The sequence below is a fragment of the Arachis ipaensis genome, chromosome B07 (genome assembly GCF_000816755.2).
Source record: "Arachis ipaensis cultivar K30076 chromosome B07, Araip1.1, whole genome shotgun sequence".
In the NCBI taxonomy this organism is placed as follows: Eukaryota; Viridiplantae; Streptophyta; class Magnoliopsida; order Fabales; family Fabaceae; genus Arachis; species Arachis ipaensis.
In genome coordinates, this window is record NC_029791.2 from 44,246,234 (window position 1) to 44,266,488 (window position 20,255).

The window sequence follows — 20,255 nt, forward strand, 5'->3', positions numbered from 1 at the left end:
ATCATTCCCACTAGCAACCGGTCTGAAGTTACTGTAGACCGGGCCATCATGATCCATAGCATCATGATTGGAGAAGAGGTGAAAGTTCATGAGATTATACCTCAAGAACTCTACAAGGTGGCTGACAAGTCCTCCACTATGGCAAGGTTAGCCTTCTCTCACCTCATTTGCCATCTATGCAATTCGGCTGGGATTGACATAGAGGGAGATATCCTCATTAAAGAGAACAAGCCCATCACTAAGAAAAAGATGGAGCAAGCAAGAGAATCCATTCATGGAGCTCAAGAGGCGTATGAAGCTCATCACCATGAGATCCCGGAGATGCCTCAAATGCATTTTCCTCCACAAAACTATTGGGAGAGGTTGAAGAAGGACTGCTGATGCTGTTGGATTCTGACCTCCCTGCACTCAAAATGGATTTTCTGGAGCTATAGAACTCGAAATGGCGCGCTTCCAATTGCGTTGGAAAGTAGACATCCAGGGCTTTCCAGACATATATAATAGTCCATACTTTGGCCAAGAATAGACGACGTAAACTGGCGTTCAACGCCAGCTTTCTACCCAAATCTGGCGTCCAGCGCCAGAAAAGGAGTCAAAACCATAGTTGAACGCCCAAACTGGCACAAAAGCTGGCGTTCAACTCCAAGGAGGACTTCTACACGTGCAACACTCAAGCTCAGTCCAAACACACACCAAGTGGGCCCCGGAAGTGGATTTATGCATCAATTACTTACTTCTGTAAACCCTAGTAGCTAGTTTATTATAAATAGGACCTTTTACTATTGTATTAGACATCTTTTTGACCATCATGGAACGCATTGTTCTTAGACCATGGGGGCTGGCCACACAGCCATGCCTGGAGGTTCAGAGGAACGAAAGCATCTCCATTCGCTTATCTGAAATTCTCACCAATGAATTACATAAGTATTTCTATCCCTATTCTATTATTTATTATTCGAAAACATCATTATCAATTTATATCTGCCTAACTGAGATTTGCAAGGTGACCATAGCTTGCTTCATACCAACAATCTCCGTGGGATTCGACCCTTACTCACGTAAGGTATTACTTGGACGACCCAGTGCACTTGCTGGTTAGTTGTATTGAAGTTGTGAACCATGGTATTGGCACCATGTTCTTGGCGCCATTGCCAGGGAAAGAAAGAGCCATGAATTTTACATAATTAAAGTGTAATCACGATTACGCGTACCAAGTTGCTCACGTTGCCAGGGATTGTTCGAGCCTGGACATCACAATTTCGTGCACCAGTGAACCACTACATACTTTTTCTTTTATTTTGGATATTTTTATGTATTTTTCTCTTTTTTTTACTGTTATTTTCTGAGTATTTATACATTGCTTTTATGTATTTTTACTCTATATTCTGCATTTTGCATCTTTAGTTCATATTTTAGCCATTTAGTTTATTTTAGTTATTTAGTTTAGTTTACAATTCTGATTTATTAATGGATTAATTAGTATAGTTTACCCTTTTTAGCATAAGATAGTATAGTTTAAATTGAAAAATATAAAAAGGAAGCAAGCTAAGAAATTGAACATATCAGATTTAAATCCATAAACCTTGTATATAGCATTACATGATGTAGTTAAGCTGACAACATTTCATCAAGGAGGAACATTAAAACTTTAAAAGCTACCCTAAATAATTTTTTTATGAGAATAATGGAAATTTTTAACTAAACCTGCATAACATATATGAATGATATATGATGCTTGAGTTAGAGAACACACAGCCTGTGAGTCTTGAGCTTAATTGTATGGTTGCATTCAAACCATAATTTCATTTCTGTGTGTCTCACTTCTTTTTATTCTGATGTTCTTTACTTTGCTTTAATCTATATGTCCAATTATAGAATATAGAATGTAGATACATACCAAAAGAATGATTGAGGCCATCGTTTGATTTTAGCTCACTTACCCCGAAAATAGCCTACCTTTTACATCATCCTTGTTAGCCCCCTTGAGCCTTTTAAAACCATTTTATTCTATTTAGCCACACTACTAGCCTTAAGCAGAAAAACAAAATAAAATCCCAAGTTGAATCCTTGGTTAGCTTAAGATAGAAAACTATGAATAGATTAGAACATGGGAAACCTATTGGGAACATGGATGATAGAAACAAAAGGGTAGAAGAGTTAAAAGAAATAAAATAAATTTGGGAAGCATGCTCATGAGAAATCAAAATGATTCAATTACCATGTTCAAAAAAAAAAGAGTTATTTTTCAGCATTTAATAAAAGGGAATACAAAAGAAACCCCCCCAATGCAACAATGCACATGGGATAAAAATAAATTTGAAACATGAGCATGTAACAACAAGTGGAGAAATATGGGAAATTAGGTAAAGAAGTTTTGTTTTACTAGATATGTATGTTAGGTGAAATCTTAGTCTAATTAAGGATTCACTTATTAGCTCACTTAACCTTATACATATATCCTTGCCTTTACCTTGGCCCCATTACAACCTTAATTAAAGACCTCATGACTTTTTGGAATGACTATATTTTATAATTGTTGATTGGTTAGATGAAAAACAAAGCTATAGAAAGTAAGAATAAAAAGAAAAGTAGAGTGAATAAACCCAATAAACACTGAGTGACTAGAGGGTAAACACAAAATCCAGTGAGGGTTCAATAACTCATCAACATATATCTGTGCTTAAAATTACTAATTGTTTTGCAAGTTTGTACAATGTTTCCTTTCCCATCTCATTTGCTAAAATGCTTTATTATTTAAGGGTTGGCTATATATATATACATGACTCCTTGAGAATGTGAATTAACTTGGCTACATGAAAACTATATATATGAGTGAATAAATTAGAGTTGCATGATGTATCATTCATTTAGGTAGTTGCATTTAAATTAGGTTGCATTGCATGACATTCCATCACTTTAACCTTAATTATTTACCTTGGGTTTAGCATGAGGACATTCTAGTGTTTAAGTGTGGGGAGGTTGATAAACCCATATTTCATGAGTTCTTTTGTGCTTAATTTGAGTGATTTATTCAATCCTCCACCTACTTATTCATATTAACTGCATGGTTTTACTTTTCCTTCCTTATTATGTCATATTGTGAAAAACATGTTTCCTAAGCTTTAAAAATTAATTATTTTAATTACCTTTATTTCCATTCGATGCCGTGATTAGTGTGTTGAGTAGTTTCAGATTTTCTAAGGCAGAATGACTTAAAGGATGGAAAAGGAAACATACAAAAATGGAAGGAGAAAGCAAAACGGAGCTTTGAAGAAAACTGGTATTCACGCGATCGCATGGACGATGTGATCGTGTGCCAGAAGCGAAGATGCAGCACCGCGGCCGCATGACTGACGCGACCGTGCGACATAAGCAGAACGCATACGACGCGGACGCGTGACTGACGCGACCGCGTGGCAAGGAAAAGCTCCGAATGACGCAACCGCGAAACCCACGTGGATGCGTGACAGAGGCCACGTATCAGAATTTACAGAATACGCCCTCAGCGATTTCTGAAGCCCTTTTTGGCCCAGATCCAAGTACAGACAGCATAGACCAGAGGTTATAAAGTGTGGGAATGCACCCATTCAAAGAAAAGAGCTCGCAATTTTTATTACTTTCGATGATTTAGATTTAGTTGGGAGGGAGATCTTCTCCTCTCTCTCTTTTAGGATTAGATCCTTGAGAAGACGACCCGAGGTTTGAATACTCGGTTAACAATTTCTAAAGGGGTTTGTTACTTGTGACACCCAAAATGTTTGTACGAAGGGATTTTTGTCGGTTTAGAGACTATATCTACAATGCGACTGTTTTTATGACATTCTTTACTGGCAAAAATCCCAACGTCAGTGCCTAAACCAAAATAATAATAAAGGAAGGAAAAAAAACCAGAAAAAGAGTCAATGACATATATAGAATTTTAGTGGTTTAATTGAATGTCTACATTGAAAAGATCAAGAGATACAAGTTATTACTTATCTACATTGATTAAACATATATAGAATTTTAGTGGTTTAATTGAATGTCTACATTGATTAAAAAAAATGAAACATATAATACTCAAACACATTGATAAATTTTTAACATTAACAATTTTATTATAGCAAAAGATGCATTCATACCACTAGTAAGAAAAAGGTTTAACAACAGCATGCTGAGAACCAAATTATTCCATTGGGTTTATTGATAACAATAGAAGATGCAGTGTTATCCCCCATAAGGCCATAACGCAAGCAAAAGTAGGAGATCCTACAAGAAATTTCAATTTTAGTACATGGAACCAGTGTTTGAGAATAAGTCCACTTTTAATACAAGGAAGAAATCTACCTGTTCATCCTCTAGCCATATATAGTGAGTTTTTTATCAGATAGATTCTGGTGACCAAATTATTCAAGAACCTGGAATAGGTAAGGTTGCTATAAGTCTAGGTAAGGTTGCTAAGTTTCCTGTTCCCTCTGTATATACACTAGCATCAATCAAAACGAGGTTTTCCACCTGAAAAGATGAACTACAAATGAATGATAAGTTCACACCAGAGTCACTAAATGAAAATTTTGCTTAATGTAAAATAAATTACTCAGAAACTGGTGATAAACCCCTATTTTATGATTCATCTTGTGCTCAATTGAGTGTTTTTATCAATTCTTCACCCACTTATTCATATAAATTGCATGGTTTTACAATTCCTTCCTTATTATGTGATATATGTAAAAACATGTTTCCTATGCCTTAAAAATATTAATTTTAATTATCCTTTATTACCATTCGATGCCGTGATCTGTGTGTTAAGTAATTTCAGGCTTCATAGGGTAGGAATGGCTTAGAGGACAGAAAGGAAACGTGCAAAAGTGGAAGGAACGCACAAAATGGAGTTTTGAAGAAAATGGCAGCGATCCGCACGCATAGACGACACGCACGCGTGCCTAGCGGAGAACACAAGCGACATGCACGCATGGACGACGCGAATGCGCACCTAGCAAAAAGCACGAGCGACACGTACGCGTGACTGACGCGTACGCATGATAAGGAAATCTCCAAATGACGCGCACGCGTGACCCACGCGCACGCGTGACGGACACCACATGTAGAAAATTGTAGAAGTCACCCCCAGCGATTTCTGGGCCCTTTTTTGGCCCAAATCCAAGCCCAGAAACATAGAATAGAGGCTGGAGAATGAGGGAATCAAATCATTCATTCATACAACAATCATTATTCATAATTTTAGGTTTTAAATGTAGTTTTAGAGAGAGAGAGGCTCTCTCCTCTCTCTTAGGTTTTTAGGATTAGGATTTCTCTTAGTTTAGGATTATTTCTTCTTAATTCCAGGTTACATGTTCCTTTAATTTACTTTTATTTGCTCTATTACTTTAGTTGCTCTATTTCACTTGCTAATTACTTATGTTGCCAAATTGGCTTATGAACTCTTCATGTTAGATTTGAATTTATGTTTAAATGTAATTTGAGGTATTTCAGATTTATGATTGCTTTCTTCTATTTATGATATAAATAATTTAGATTTTTCTCCCTTTGCTTTGGTTGATTAATTGGTGACACTTGAGTTATCAAACTCAGCTGTTGATTGAAAATTGGAATTTGCTGATTGATTTGGATCCCTCTAAAGCTAGTCTTTCCGTAGGAGTTGACTAGGACTTGAGGAATCAAATTGATTAGTCCACTTGACTTTTCTTTGTTTAGTAAGGGTTAACTAAGTTGGAGCAATAAACAATTCTCATCACACCTAATAAGGATAACTAGGATGGGATTTCCAGTTCTTATACCTTGCAATGGTTTTCATGATTATTAATTTATTTCCTTGTTCCCTATTTCAAAATCCCCAAAAAGATACAATTTCATAACCAATAATAAATCATACTTCCCTGCAATTCCTTGAGAGACGACCCGAGGTTTAAATACTTCAGTTATCAATTTTATTAGGGGTTTGTTACTTGTGACAACCAAACTTTTGTACGAAAGGATTCTTTGCTGGTTTAGAAACTATAATTACAACGTGATTATCTTTATAAAATTCTAGACCAGACAAAATTCCGTTCGTCAACTGGCTTGTTGTGGATAGCCTGAATTTAAATTATTAGATAGGACATACAGCTTCTGGATAATTGACTGCAAAATCAATGGCAACAGCAGAACCAAGGCTTGGTCCAACCAATATCATTGGCCTTTTGATGTAAGACTTCCAAAACTGGTAGGTAAATCAAATCCATCCTCAATACAATCCGAAACAATTGCAACAAAAACAACAATATACACATTAAATGAAACTTGAAAATTGGCAATACGAATATTCCTTTAGAATATAGGCTGAGGAACAAGTCAGACCCTATAGAATAACTGTCTTACTCAAATTCACATAGTTTATTAAGCACCTGATAGAAGTGTTCGTGCTTTGATACCACATCACATGAAGTAAGTTTTTTTGCTGAAGAAAAGAAGACAAATTGAGAATCATTAAAATGAAAAATCAGGGAGAGGAACAAACATAAAATAGGAAGAGTAAGTAACAAAAACAAACTTAGATCGGAGAATCCCCAACCGAGATTGTCAAAGGCCCAACCTAGGAAGAGTAAATAGGATATATTAGAGAAGCAGATGAGACCTGTGTGCAAATGTCAAGATTAGTATCAAACTGAACTCCAAGCTCAGAAGAAAAGGAACTCATTGGCAATAGAGTCCTAAAATACCCAAATCAAGAAGATAGTGATTAGTGAACTAACACCTCTGCAATCTTTAGCCCTCATATTTTGGGTGTAGCATCAATTAATCAATTAAGAACACAAATAGCACAGTCCACCTCATTTTAGCAAAGGGACTTAAAAAGTTAACACATTTTCTCTACTTTTCATTCATGGTTTTAAATGACGCAAGTGATGAGACTGCTCAATCACCAAGATATATGAATATATGCTATCAAATACTTATTAAGATGTAGGCAGAAAATTGCAATAGAATATAATGCTTACAAAGAGAGATTACTTTTATAAGCTTTTTTCTTAAAATATCCCTTACCTTTTGAGCGAAGGCATTACTGCATTTGGAGGTATCTTTGAGTATTCAGAAAGTATCCTATAGATAGAGGGTTAAACATCTTGTCTAATTACACAAGGTACACTACAATCCAACAAAACCCGCATCCCAAAAGTGGAAATAAGAACATGTGTGCACACACGTAAATATAAAATCAACAGAATTTTGATATGAATTAGCATCTAAAGTTTGAAAGCATTAAGCAAGAAAGATTACATAAATAACTTGAACAACAAAAATTAAGATACATATTAAAGAGATTTGCAACTTTTTCACATTCATCTTCATTGTAAAACCATATACCATTAACTTCTTGAGCTGCATTCCGATATAATATGTATGGCTTCTTAAGTTCATACTCAAAATCCAATAGATTCTATACTAGGTTGTCTGTGAGAACAAATATTACAAAGAAAGTTGCAAATCAGAAAGCTGATAGCACAAATCAGGCACACAGATGAATAAGAGCAGAGCATTAGTACATGTATATTTCTCCAAACAATGAGGAAATAATAAATCAAGCACTACCAAAAAGAGAATATGCAATCTACAGCAACAATAACGCAAAATATATTTGAATGATTGAATCTATCCAGCACTGAACATTAATTAGCATTTAGCGGTTAATCTTGGAACTAAAAACACCACGAAATAGATTCAATTAAAAAAAAAGAAATACAAATCTGAACCTGTATTTCGTCGATTCATGACAATGAACTGAAACTGAGGCTACACATTCCTGAAAAACACAAAATAAAAAAATAAGGGAAATTGGTCAAGGATCAAAGTGCACATGAACTGAAGCATATGGAAAGAGGAAGAAGCAGTGTTCATTAATGACCTCTTGACAACAAATAGAGATCATTCGACGTCCTTACGACTCTGAAAAAAAAAACAAAAAAGAATACACCCAGAAATTGAAGAAACAAGATGAGAGATTATAGAAATGTGTCAAGAGAGAGAGAGAGAGAGAGAGAGAACGGACCCACTGATTAGTTTCAATGTTGAATTCGTAGAAAGAGACATGAGCGGCGGTGAAAAGAATCTCGGCGATGAAGGGATCGAAGCGCTGGAGGACGGTGAGATTCAGCACCTTGGTGCTCTGCCTATCCAGATTCGGCATCAGTTTCTTACTCTGACTCTGCGACATCTTTAGCTCACAACCAAAATAACAACTTATAAGATGTACAAACTTATATATACAACCAGAGTATTGGAAAGGGTAAAATCTTACAGGTTTGAAATTAGAAATTTAATAACAAACTAAATGAACTACTGGACCAAAGTTGGCCATTGAAGCCCCAGCACAGCATTCATTGCCATATGAGGATGGAATGAAGTGAAAAAGTATACTAAAACTGAAAACAGCAGCGTTGCTTTAAATTAAAAATAGCAGTCATATTAGTTAATACAAACTGCAATTGGTGTAGGGATTGGATTCACCTTTTTCTTCTTGACGGGTTTGAGGATCTTGATGATGCATTTTTCATTATCGGTGGAGTGAACGCCCTCAGATCAAAGACCTCATTGTATTTCCCTCTTCCCACCTTCCTCACAACCTCGTAGTCATCTTGCTCCCTGCAACTCATGAACACAATTTTTTAAACAGATAATAGATAAACAAAATAGGAAATAGGAAATGAAATAAAAGTATTAATAATAATAAATATGATTATTGTTACCCCCACTGGACGGTGAGACTATAAGCACATAGTGGAACTGTCTTCTTCACATTCATCTTCATTGTAAAACCATATACCATTAACTTCTTGAGCCGCATTCCGATATAATAGGTATGGCTTCTTAAGTTCATACTCAAAATCCAATAGATTTTCTACTAGGTTGTCTGTCAGAACAAATATTACAAAGAAAGTTGCAAATCAGAAAACTGATAGCACAAATCAGGCACACAGATGAATGAGAGCAGAGCACTAGTACATTTATATTTCTCCAAACAATGAGGAAATAATAAATCAAGCACTGCCAAAAAGAGAAAATGTGATCTACATCAACAATAACGCAAAATATATTTGAATGATTGAATCTATCCAGCACTGAACATTAATTAGCATTTAGTAGTTAATCTTGGAACTAAAAACACCACAAAATGGATTCAATTAAAAAAAAAGAAACACAAATCCGAACCTGTATTTTGTCGATTCATGACAATGAACTGAAACTGAGGCTACACATTCCTGAAAAACACAAAATAAAAAAATAAGGGAAATTGGTCAAGGATCAAAGTGCACATGAACTGAAGCATATGGAAAGAGGAAGAAGCAGTGTTCATTGATGACCTCTTGACAACAAATAGAGATCCTTCGACGTCCTTACGAGTCTGGAAAAAAGAATACATCCAGAAATTGAAGAAACGAGATGAGAGATTATAGAAATGTGTCAAGAGAGAGAGAGAGAGAGAGAGAGAGAGAGAGAGAGAGAGAGAGAACGGACCCACTGATTAGTTTCGCTGTTGAATTCGTAGAAAGAGACATGAGCGGCGGTGAAAAGAATCTCGGCGATGAAGGGATCGAAGCGCTGGAGGACGGTGAGATTCAGCACCTTGGTGCTCTGCCTATCCAGATTTGGCGTCAGTTTCTTACTCTGACTCTGTGACATCTTTAGCTCACAAATAGAATAACAACTTATAAGATGTACAAACTTATATATACAACCAGAGTGTTGGAAAGGGTAAAATCTTACAGGTTTGAAATTTGAAATTTAATAACAAACTAAATGAACTACTGGACCAAAGTTGGCCATTGAAGCCCCAGCACAGCATTCATTGCCATATGAGGATGGAATGAAGTTAAAATGTATACTAAAACTAAAAACAGGAGCGTTGCTTTAAATTAAAAATAGCAGTCATATTAGTTAATACAAACTGCAATTGATGTAGGGATTGGATTCACCTTTTTCTTCTTGACGGGTTTGAGGATCTTGATGATGCATTTTTCATTATCGGTGGAGTGAATACCCTCAAAGACCTCATTGTATTTCCCTCTTCCCACCTTCTTCACAACCTCGTAATCATCTTGCTCCCTGCAACTCATGAACTCAATTTTTTAAATAGACATTAAATAAACAAAATAGGAATTCAAATTGATAGGAAGGTAACTAAAGCAAATTCATTCCCTTCTTTCCCACTTTAAGAAGAATAGATAGTTAATTTTACCTCCCTGTAAGCATGAATGCATTGTAGAAGTGACTCCTTAGCCTTGAGGTTACTTTTTCCTTCCTGCTTTGCAAAATAACACCAGAAATTATTAATGTATCTCATAAAAGTTAAAAGTTAAATCTTGCTTATGTACTAAGGCTTAGAATCTGACCTGAATTTCCAGCAGTTCTTGCTTTGCTACCTCCACCGATGATAAAGTACTGGATGATTACAGCTGTGAAAAACCACAATTCTATTTTAATAGACATGCATAAGAGAAGAGGAATAGTGGATGCACAACTGATAAAATACAGACCAATATGAGCAGCGCTGCTTGGGCTTCCTTTTTGGAATCTCCCGGTGCACTGTGTTTCTTCAATTTGTCTTTTTGTTTCGACACTTTATCTAAATATTGACGTGCAATCCTGAGACGGAACAAGGAATCAGAGAGAATATCAAGGAACATCCGCTAAGTTCCTCAAAGCATGAACATAGATTAATGTCACGGGAATTATCGTTAAGTGCATTATCATTAAAACCACATAGTAACAAAGAAAGGAGAATTGGAATTAGAAAAAGAAACAAGCCTAAGATAATTTGATTTAGTTTTGATATTCAAAAAATTGTTCCCCAATTTTTTACCTAAAAATAAATTGAACAAGGAAGAAAATCAAAACCTGGAATTAAATAAAATAAATAGCAGTTAGCATAGAACAATCAAAACCTAGAATCAAACGAAATAAGGTTGATGAGGAGAAGAGAAGCTCAAAGAATAGAAACTAATAGAATACCTAGCAAATCGCATCAATGGAAGCAAATGTACCATCAGAGGAGAAGCATTGATGGACATGACACCGATAGAGGGGAAGAATCATTGATGGAGGAGAAGCTCGCAGAGCAGTGGCAATGTCGTTTTTGAATTCTGCCACACCAACACAACTCTCACACACATAAAACAAGGAATCGAAAGAACAGTAATAACCAGAGAGGAAGTAACAAATCATGAATCAAAAGAAGATGAAGAAGAAGAGGATGGGAATTTTGTATAAATACCTAAAAGTGAGAACGGACACGGAGAAGATGAGTTAGGGTAAGAATCTCACACAACATAGAGCGCAGAAGCTTGATAGAGGATAAGCTCGCATCAATGGCAGAGAAGCTCACAAGAATAGAGGAGAAGCTCGCATCAATGGAGGAGAAGAAGCCACTGGAGGAGAAGCTCATTGCTCACACTCTCCTCTGCGATTCGCAATTAGGTTTAGGTTGGTTTTTCTTCTAACAACAGTTATTACTGCCAAAATCATTAAAAATTGTCTCTGACTTACAAATACATTATGGCAGTGACATAAACTGCCTTAATTCATGAGCATTGTGGCGTTTTTACAAAACCGCCTTAATATTAATGACATTTTAACCAGTTTTTTTTGTAGTGATTGTTGGAAAGCCTGGATGTTAGCTTTCCAATGCCATTAAGAGCACGCCATTTGGACGTCTATAGCTCGAAAAATTCTCCTTAGAGTGCACGGAGGTCAGAATCCAACAGCATCTACAGTCCTTTCTCTGTCTTTGACTCAGACTTTTCCAAAGCTCCTCAATTTCAGCCATAAATTATCTGAAATCATCATAAAATGCAACAACTCAAAGTAGAATCCAAAAATGTGAATTTTACACTAAAACCTAAGAAAATATAATAAAACTTAGACAAAAGATAATAAAAACTATATGAAAATGATGCCAAAAAGCGTTTAAAATATCCGCTCATCAATCTGTCACTTCCCCAAAATAATAATGTTGCCACCCCCTTGATTTTTTTCTTCACCTCTTTGAAAACTGCTCAAGTGTACAGTTTCCAAGCAAAGAGATCGATGGAATCAAGCTCAGTTGTCAAAACTGGAGTGTAGTATGTCGAATAGAATTGGGTAGTCACCTCATTATTCCTATAGTGTTTCACAACTTGATCCAAGCTGTGAACCAACTCTAGTATACTATCAGTAAACTTAAGGAATCCCTTGATGAAAGCAGTAATGCCCTCACATCTAGAAATTATGCAAAATCCTGCACAGAAGTTACCTCGTAGGTATGCAGTTGCCCAACTCTCATTTATCTCATATGTGCTCTGGAACCCAACTATTTTTTTTTGTTAGGCCGAGCTTCTCTACGGAATTGTGCCAATACTCTTCTAACTCATATGGGTAAAAGTTTGCATAAATTTCCTTCTTGAACACTCGACGAAATTTTGCATCCTTAACTCGTTGAACACAATTCTTCTCTAAGTGCGACCCACAAAGCCGGTGCCTCGCAGATGGCAACACCTCATTGATTGTAGCACACATTGATTTATCCGCATATGTTACCACTAAAAAAGGTTTGTTTTACCTATTATATCGAGAAAATTTAGCAGAACCCACTTGTAAGTACGGATCTCCTCGTCCTCCAACAAAACAAACCCAAAATGCACGTCTGCCTATGATGATTTGAACGAGAAAAGACAATAAGTGGCTTCTTATAATTGTTTAACCAATACGTTGTATCAAAATCAAGCACATCGTCAAAAAGTTGGTAATCTGCCATTATCGCGCCTTTAGCCCAAAATAAACTCCCCAGTTGATCATCAGCCATTCGTGTGTATCTTGCAACTGTCATCAAGTCGGCATTTGCTTCGCCTTCCAAATAACTTATTGTTGTTGCTGCATCATCATCACTTATTCAAGCAAGGCTTTGGCTATGAACGTAGTTATACAAATCCCTCTTGGTAAAGCAGAGCATTCTTTAGCCACCTGACTGGCCAGCCATGAAAGCCATTATCTTTGATGTAGCGATCCTAAATTGCTTCATACTATCTACCTGAGCTTTGTCACCGTCACTCATCTTCCGATGGCTTGGTAGGAGATGCCTAAACATAGCTAGAGCAATGGTGTGATTGTGTTCATCAACAATCTTCCTTACCTTCCACACACTTCCAGTTGCATCATAATAAATCTTCAGTTTGGCTTCATCCAGTACGACTCTCCAACCTCTCCTCCCTAACTCTTTAGGGATGATCATAATGCTTCTCGTGTCTTGAACCTTCACGATGGCAGAAAAAGTCTCGCCTAACTAGCACGCCATTGACACTCCCCACATCACCTTTTCGAATGCCAAAACCCCATAGCCGAGCAAACTCCTTGTATGCAACATACGCATATTATTGGTTATGAGTTTGTAAATTGGGGTTTTGGAAGAAAGGAGGGAATATGTTATATGAAAAGTAAAATAAAATAATAATAATAAAATCTCTTGGCAAGGTATAAGAACTGAAAGTCCTATCCTGGTTATCCTTATCAATTGTGATGAGAATTGGATTTTTCTCCCACTTTGTTATCCTCTAACTATGCAGGTAAGTTAAGTATATGAATTAATTCTGATTTCTCAGGTCCTAGTCTTTCCTTGGGAAAGGCTAGAGTTATTGGAACTTGAATTAATTCTTGAAGAATTCCAATTTTCAATCAACAATGAGTTTGATAACTCAAGTGTCTTCAATGACTCAACCAAAGCCAAAAGGGAAAAATGTCTACTTGAATGAAAATAATTTGGATACACAAAGAGCAGTAATAAATTAAAGAGAGCAATTATAAGTCTGAAAATACCTCAAATTATATTAAATAAAGAAATCAATTCTAACATGGAGTTCATAAATTAAATTGAGAAAGTAAATGAAAATAAAGAACCTGTGATTGAGAGTCGCTCCTAAAACTAAGAGAAATCCTAAATCCTAATCCTAAGAGAGAGGAGAGAACCTCTCTCTCTAAAAACTACATATAAATCCTAAAATTGTGAATATGAAAGCTTGATTATGAATGGATACATTCCTCCACTTTATAGCCTCTAATCTATATTTTCTGGGTTGAAAACTGGGTCAGAAACAACCTAGAATTTGCTGGTTGCGAATTCAAACATGCTGAATTTTCGTCACTGTGATGCGTCCGCATGGAGCAGGCGATCGCATCGGCTAGCGTCAAGGAAACTATGACATATTATATATTAAATCGAAACCCCAGACGTTAGCTTTCCAACGCAACTAGAACCGCGTCGTTTGGACCTCTGTAGCTAAAGCTATAGCCGTTTGAGTGCAGAGAGGTCAGGCTGGACAGCTTAGCAACTTCTTCAACTTCTTGTATTCATTCCACTTTTGCACGCTTCCATTCTATCATCTAAGTGATTCCTGCCCTGTAATCTCTGAAATCACTTAATACACATATCAAGGCATCTAATGATGATAAGAGAGGATTAATATTAGCAATTACAAGATCAAAGAAGCATGTTTTCAATCAAAGCACATAATTAGGAAGGCAAATGTAAAACCATGCAAATAGTATGAATAAATGGGTAAAGAGTTGATAAAAACCACTCAATTGAGCACAAGATAAACCATAAAATAGTGGTTTATCAACCTCCCCACACTTAAAACATTAGCATGTCCTCATGCTAAACTCAAGAGAAGCTATAAAGGAATGAAGAGGAATGGTAGAATGTATGAAATGCAACATATCTATATGAATGCAACTACATGCAAAATGTTTCTACCTACTTAGTTAAAAGTAAAAAAATCTTTCAAGAAGAAATATGAACTGGATTTCACTAATTCAAATTATGAAAATGAAGTACAAATAGACTTGCAAGAAGAAAATAGCTCATGAAAGCAGGGAACAGGGAATTGAGCATCGAACCCTCACTGGAAGTGTATACACTCTAATCACTCAAGTGTTTTAGGTTCGATTCTCTCAATTCTCTACTAACCTTGCTTTCTAAGGCTTGCTCTTCATCTAACAATCAACATAAATTTAATGCACAGATACATATATCAAGAGGTCTTTTAAGGGTTGTAATGGGGTTAGGGTCAAGGTAGGATTGTATTTGGCCAAGTGGACTAAAATCTGAATCCTTAATTAACTTAAATTTTTCACCTAACTTTAGACAATCCATGTAATCATAATACCACCCTTAACTATCCATTAACCATGTTTCCACATATTCATGCATCCTAATTTTAAGTACAGTACATATGCATTGCTTTCACCACTTACTTTGGGGGCATTTTGTCCCCTTTTTCTTATTTGTTCTTTATATATATATATATTTTTTTTTTCAATGCATATGATTAAATTATTGAATGCATGAACATGTCCTAAACATTTCTTTCACATTTTCAGAAAATTCTAACATACTCAATTTTCAAACCAATTGTTTCCAAATTAAATTTTCCCACACTTAAATCATAAACACTCTCACTAGTCTAAGCTAACCAAGGATTCAAATTAAGGACATTATTATTTTTCGCTTAGAGTTAATGATGTGCTAAATAAAAAGAACAAAGGGGTAAAATAGGCTCAAAATTGGTTTGCAAGGGATAATGAAAGGTAAGGCCATATGGGTATGTAAGCTCAGTGAAACAAAGGCCTCAGTCATGTAAGTGTATGCATACATCAAATTATGGAAACATAGAATTAAGCAAGACAAAGATCACAATTTTAGAGAGAAAAACACACATCAAAAATAAAATATTGGTTGAAAAATGCAACCAATTCAAATAGGCTCAAAATCTCACAGGTTTGTGTGTTCGAGCTCTAAACCATGTTCCAGTATAATATCTCTTCAAACAAGTGTAACATTGAATTTTATTCAAATTAGTGAAATACTCTTAAAAGGTTTCTTCAAAAAGAAAATACTACTTCAACCAAGTGGTAAGGTATGCATAAAATCAAACAAACAAATATGCAATCAAACATGCAAATGCAACAATGAACAAAAAAAAATAAAAAATTTGGTGTTGAGTCAAGAAATAACTAACCCATGGAGATCGGTATCGACCTCCCCACACTTAAAGATTTCACCGTCCTCGGTGCATGCTAAGATGTGTAGGTGGACGGGCTGTTCCAACTGGTGCTCTGCTTCAAGGATTGTGCAGATGGACTTGTCTTGTCTCCCCATGTAAACGTCTTCCGGTTCTCTTCCTGGTGGCCATCCTGAAAGAAGAGAAAAAGAAGATCAGTAATACCCAGAAGTAAAGATAAGAAAATAAAAGAAGTATGGGTGGGTTAATGCCAAATAATGAGGGTCTCAATTACATGGTAGCTACAACATGCAAGTGAGAAAATAATAGAAGCCATGGCATGCCAGTGGTGCAAGATTTGAAACATAGGGGAGGAGAGTGTGGGTAATGAAAGACAGTATAAGCTCATGTCAATGCAAAAAGGAATACAAATATCATAAAAGATTAGCATTGATTTAAATAATATTACCTGACAGTGTAAACAAGTCACTATGCACCAAATAATACCAGAAAAGACACAACAGTTAAATATGAACAAGTGACATCAATGGTAAAATAATAACTTTAGAAAGGAGAAGAAAAATATGCACAAAATTAAAATGCAATGAATAAAAGTATGCAAATAAATAAAATAAAAGATAAGAAGAATGAGAAGGGAAAGAAGGGAAGAAGAAGTAAGTAAGAAAGGAGGGAGGAAAAATTAGGATTGGGGGAGAAAAGATAAGATATTTGGCAAATTAGGATAAGCTGTGCGGCGCAAGCGACACGGTCGCGTGGGGCACGCGGTCGCGTGACTTGAGCTTTAAGTTAATCGACGCGGTCGCGTTGGTCACGCGGTTGCGTGACATGTTTTATGCTACTGGCGCGAGGGCAGCCTCGCGCTCGCACAACTCTCTGTTCAAAATCATATTAGTGCCAAATTTTAAGTGACGCGATCGCATGGGGCATGCGATCGCGTGAGTGGGCTTTAAAGGAATATGACGCGGTCACGTGGTTCATGCGGCCGCGTGGGAAGGATTATGCGTTCAGCACCAATCCAGCACCACTCTCGCACAACTTTCGGGTGTGCACCACTTTGACATCGAAATCTTGGTCACGCGGCCGCGTGGGGCACGCGGTCGCATGGGAGGCCATTATTCCCATATGACGCGGTCGCATCAGCGATGCAGTCACGTAGGACGATTTGTGTCATTGGCACGCCTCCAGCCACGCTTTCGCGTGACTCTCTGTTCAATTCTTTTCTTCACAACGCACTGGTATCGCGGACGCGTCAGCGACGCTGCCGCGTCGCGTGCGTGTTCTTTTTTTTTTAATAATGCAGTATGCAGAATGCAATGCTAATATGAATGTTATGCAAAACTCCAGGGTTAATACAATAAAATAAAATAAAACTCGAGAACAAATAAAACTAAATAAAAATGAAAAAGGAACGATCATACCATGGTGGGTTGTCTCCCACCTAGCACTTTTAGTTAAAGTCCTTAAGTTGGACATTTGATGAGCTTCCTGTTATGGTGGCTTATGCTTGAACTCATCCAGGAATCTCCACCGACGTTTGTATCTCCAGTAACCTCCGGGGTCCCAAACTAGGCGCAGAAATCCTTCAGGTAAGTTAAAGCAAGTTACAAGGCCCCAAGAGTGTTGATTGCCAGAATGAATTCCAGGGTCCCAAATCTTGCTTTTGCACCCGTCTTCAAGTTGATTATCATGATTCCATCCGGGTGATTCAGCTTTAGAATTCTCACGGAAGCATCCAAACAACTTCCTAGACCCACTCAATTGAGCTCTACACCAACCTTTGCGTTTAAACTTAAAGCTTCTAACCATAATGAACCTTGCAGGACAGTTCTTACCACTAACCATCTTCCTCTTACTCTTAATGCCACAAAGAGTTCTAAGTTGACCATCCATCTCGAGTAGCCCATATTCAAGTGGAATTAGAAAGCTAAGGGATATGAATTTTACCCACTTGAATGTTGTGAAGGATGATGGCAACTTAGGGGGAGGGGTCTCCAATAACTTTGGCAAAGGTGATTCCAAGCTCCACTCCCTTGTGCTCTTTGACAACTTCCACCTCTTTGTAAACTTCTTCAATTTCAACCTCTTCCTCTTGGTAGCTTTCTTCCAATTCAATCTCTTCTTGATTACTTACCAAGGGCATGGGAGGCTGTGATTCTTCTTCTTTAATCTCCATCTCTTGATCGACCTCTTCCAAGTCCTTAGTCATGATATGCATTGGAGGTTGTACACCCTCCTCAGCATCAATTTCAATCGCCTTGGAAGGAGGTTTTATGTCTTGACTTTCATTTGGAGGTTCAGTATCTCCTAAGTCTTCAACCACTTCTTCTTCTTCAATAATTACAGCTTCCTCCACTTGTTCCAGTACAAAGTCATGCTCCGTACTGTCCACTGGAGTTTCTAATATCTCCTTCATGCTACGTACTTCATTAGATTGCCCACATGAAGCCATGGGAGCACTTTGAGTGTCCGAGCGTCGGGAACCTAATTGACTTATCGCTTGATTTAGTTGATATAGAGTTGCATAAAATTGATCCGCTGCTTCCTTGAGAGGATCCCTTGATTCTTCCTTCACTAATTCTTCAACCACTCCTTCGACTTCAAGGGTTTTTACTACCTTCACCCTTAGGGCCTCCTCTAGCTCCTTATGAAGTATGGATTCGCGAAGATGATCCCTTCTCTCTTGTTCCATGTCAATAGCATCATTGAGATCATGTTGCTCTTGGATTGATGGATGTGGGTGCTCTTCCATGGATGGTGGTGATGGGATGGAGAGATCATTCTGTGGTTGACAAGGAAGTGCACTAGAGCTTGAGGGTTGATTGTTGAAGGTATTTGGTGGTCCGATTTAGGCGAAGAGAGCTTGTATATTAGAGTTTAGATCGGCAAGTGCTTTCTCCATGGAGGTTTGGGGTGGATAGGAGGGTTCATTTGGCTCATAAGGTGGTTGGTATGGTGGATACGGGTTAGGGTCATATGGAGGTGAATGGTGAAAAGGGGCTTGTCAGTATGGTGGTTCAAAGCTGTGTTGAGGAGAGGGTTTATAGGCATATGGTGGTGGTTGTTGATAGTCCATTGGAGGTGGTTGTTGCCATGAGGATTGATCAAATCCTTGTGGCTCCTTCCATCTTTGATTGTTCCAACCTTGATGCCGGTTCTCATTGTAATTTCTTCTTCCTGCAACATAATTGTAACCAGACTCATAGCCAAAGGGGTGAGAGTTTATAGTAGCAAATAAAAATTAAAAACAAAAATAAAAAACAAATTTAAATTAAAAGGTTATTTAAAATAAAATTGATAACCGAGTATTTAAACCTCGGGTCGTCTTCTCAAGGAATTGCAGGGAGGTATGTTCTTATTATTGGTTATGAGTTTGTAAATTGGGGTTTCAGAAGTAAGGAGGGAATATGTTATATGACAAGTAAAATAAAATAATAATAATAAAATCTCTTGGCAAGGTATAAGAACTGAAAGTCCTATCCTGGTTATCCTTATCAATTGTGATGAGAATTAGATTTTTCTCCCACTTTGTTATCCTCTAACTATGCAGGTAAGTAAAGTATATGAATTAATTCTGATTCCTCAGGTCCTAGTCTTTCCTTGGGAAAGGCTAGAGTTATTAGAACTTGAATTAATTCTTGAAGAATTCCAATTTTCAATCAACAATGAGTTTGATAACTCAAGTGTCTTCAATGACTCAACCAAAGCCAAAAGGGAAAAATGTCTACTTGAATGAAAATAATTTGGATACACAAAGAGCAGTAATAAATTAAAGAGAGCAATCATAAGTCTGAAAATACCTCAAATTATATTAAATAAAGAAATCAATTCTAACATGGAGTTCATAAATTAAATTGAGAAAGTAAATAAAAATAAAGAACCTGTGATTGAGAGTCACTCCTAAAACTAAGAGAAATTCTAAATCCTAATCCTAAGAGAGAGGAGAGAACCTCTCTCTCTAAAAACTACATCTAAATCCTAAAATTGTGAATATGAAAGCTTGATTATGAATGGATGCATTCCTCCACTTTATAGCCTCTAATCTGTGTTTTCTGGGCTGAGAACTGGGTCAGAAACAACCCAGAATTCGCTGGTTGCGAATTCAAACATGCTGAATTTCCGTCACTGCGATGCGTCCGCATGGAGCACGCGGTCGCATCGCCTAGCGTCAAGGAAACTATGACATATTATATATCAAATCGATGCCCCAGACGTTAGCTTTCCAACGCAACT

The 20,255-nt window shown here is 36.9% G+C and overlaps 1 protein-coding gene, 1 long non-coding RNA gene and 2 pseudogenes across 2 annotated transcripts; all 4 read right to left on the bottom strand.

Annotated features, from left to right (window-relative positions):
• LOC107607187 lies at positions 6,574-10,074 on the bottom strand (annotated as a pseudogene).
• LOC110265043 lies at positions 8,481-10,091 on the bottom strand (annotated as a pseudogene).
• LOC110264589 lies at positions 10,603-11,227 on the bottom strand. The gene is made up of 3 exons (XR_002350761.1): positions 10,987-11,227; positions 10,838-10,872; positions 10,603-10,620 (listed from the first exon to the last, which is right to left on the bottom strand). It is a non-coding gene; the product is annotated as an uncharacterized LOC110264589 (long non-coding RNA).
• Positions 12,030-13,240, bottom strand: LOC107607186 (protein FAR1-RELATED SEQUENCE 5-like). The gene is made up of 4 exons (XM_016309162.1): positions 12,973-13,240; positions 12,643-12,882; positions 12,371-12,551; positions 12,030-12,231 (listed from the first exon to the last, which is right to left on the bottom strand). The coding sequence occupies exons 1-4, from the start codon at positions 13,238-13,240 to the stop codon at positions 12,030-12,032; spliced, it is 891 nt and encodes a 296-aa protein (XP_016164648.1).

Bases quoted from the DNA above. Each gene is read 5' to 3' on its own strand.
- LOC107607186 (XM_016309162.1), bottom strand. From the start codon at position 13,240: ATGATCATCCCTAAAGAGTTAGGGAGGAGAGGTTGGAGAGTCGTACTG. The intron at 12,883-12,972 runs GTGGCTAAAGAA...ATGATGATGCAG, and splicing joins TTTCATGGCTGGCCAGTCAG to CAACAACAATAAGTTATTTG. The intron at 12,232-12,370 runs GTATTGGCACAA...CATAATTTCTAG, and splicing joins TACCCATATGAGTTAGAAGA to ATGTGAGGGCATTACTGCTT.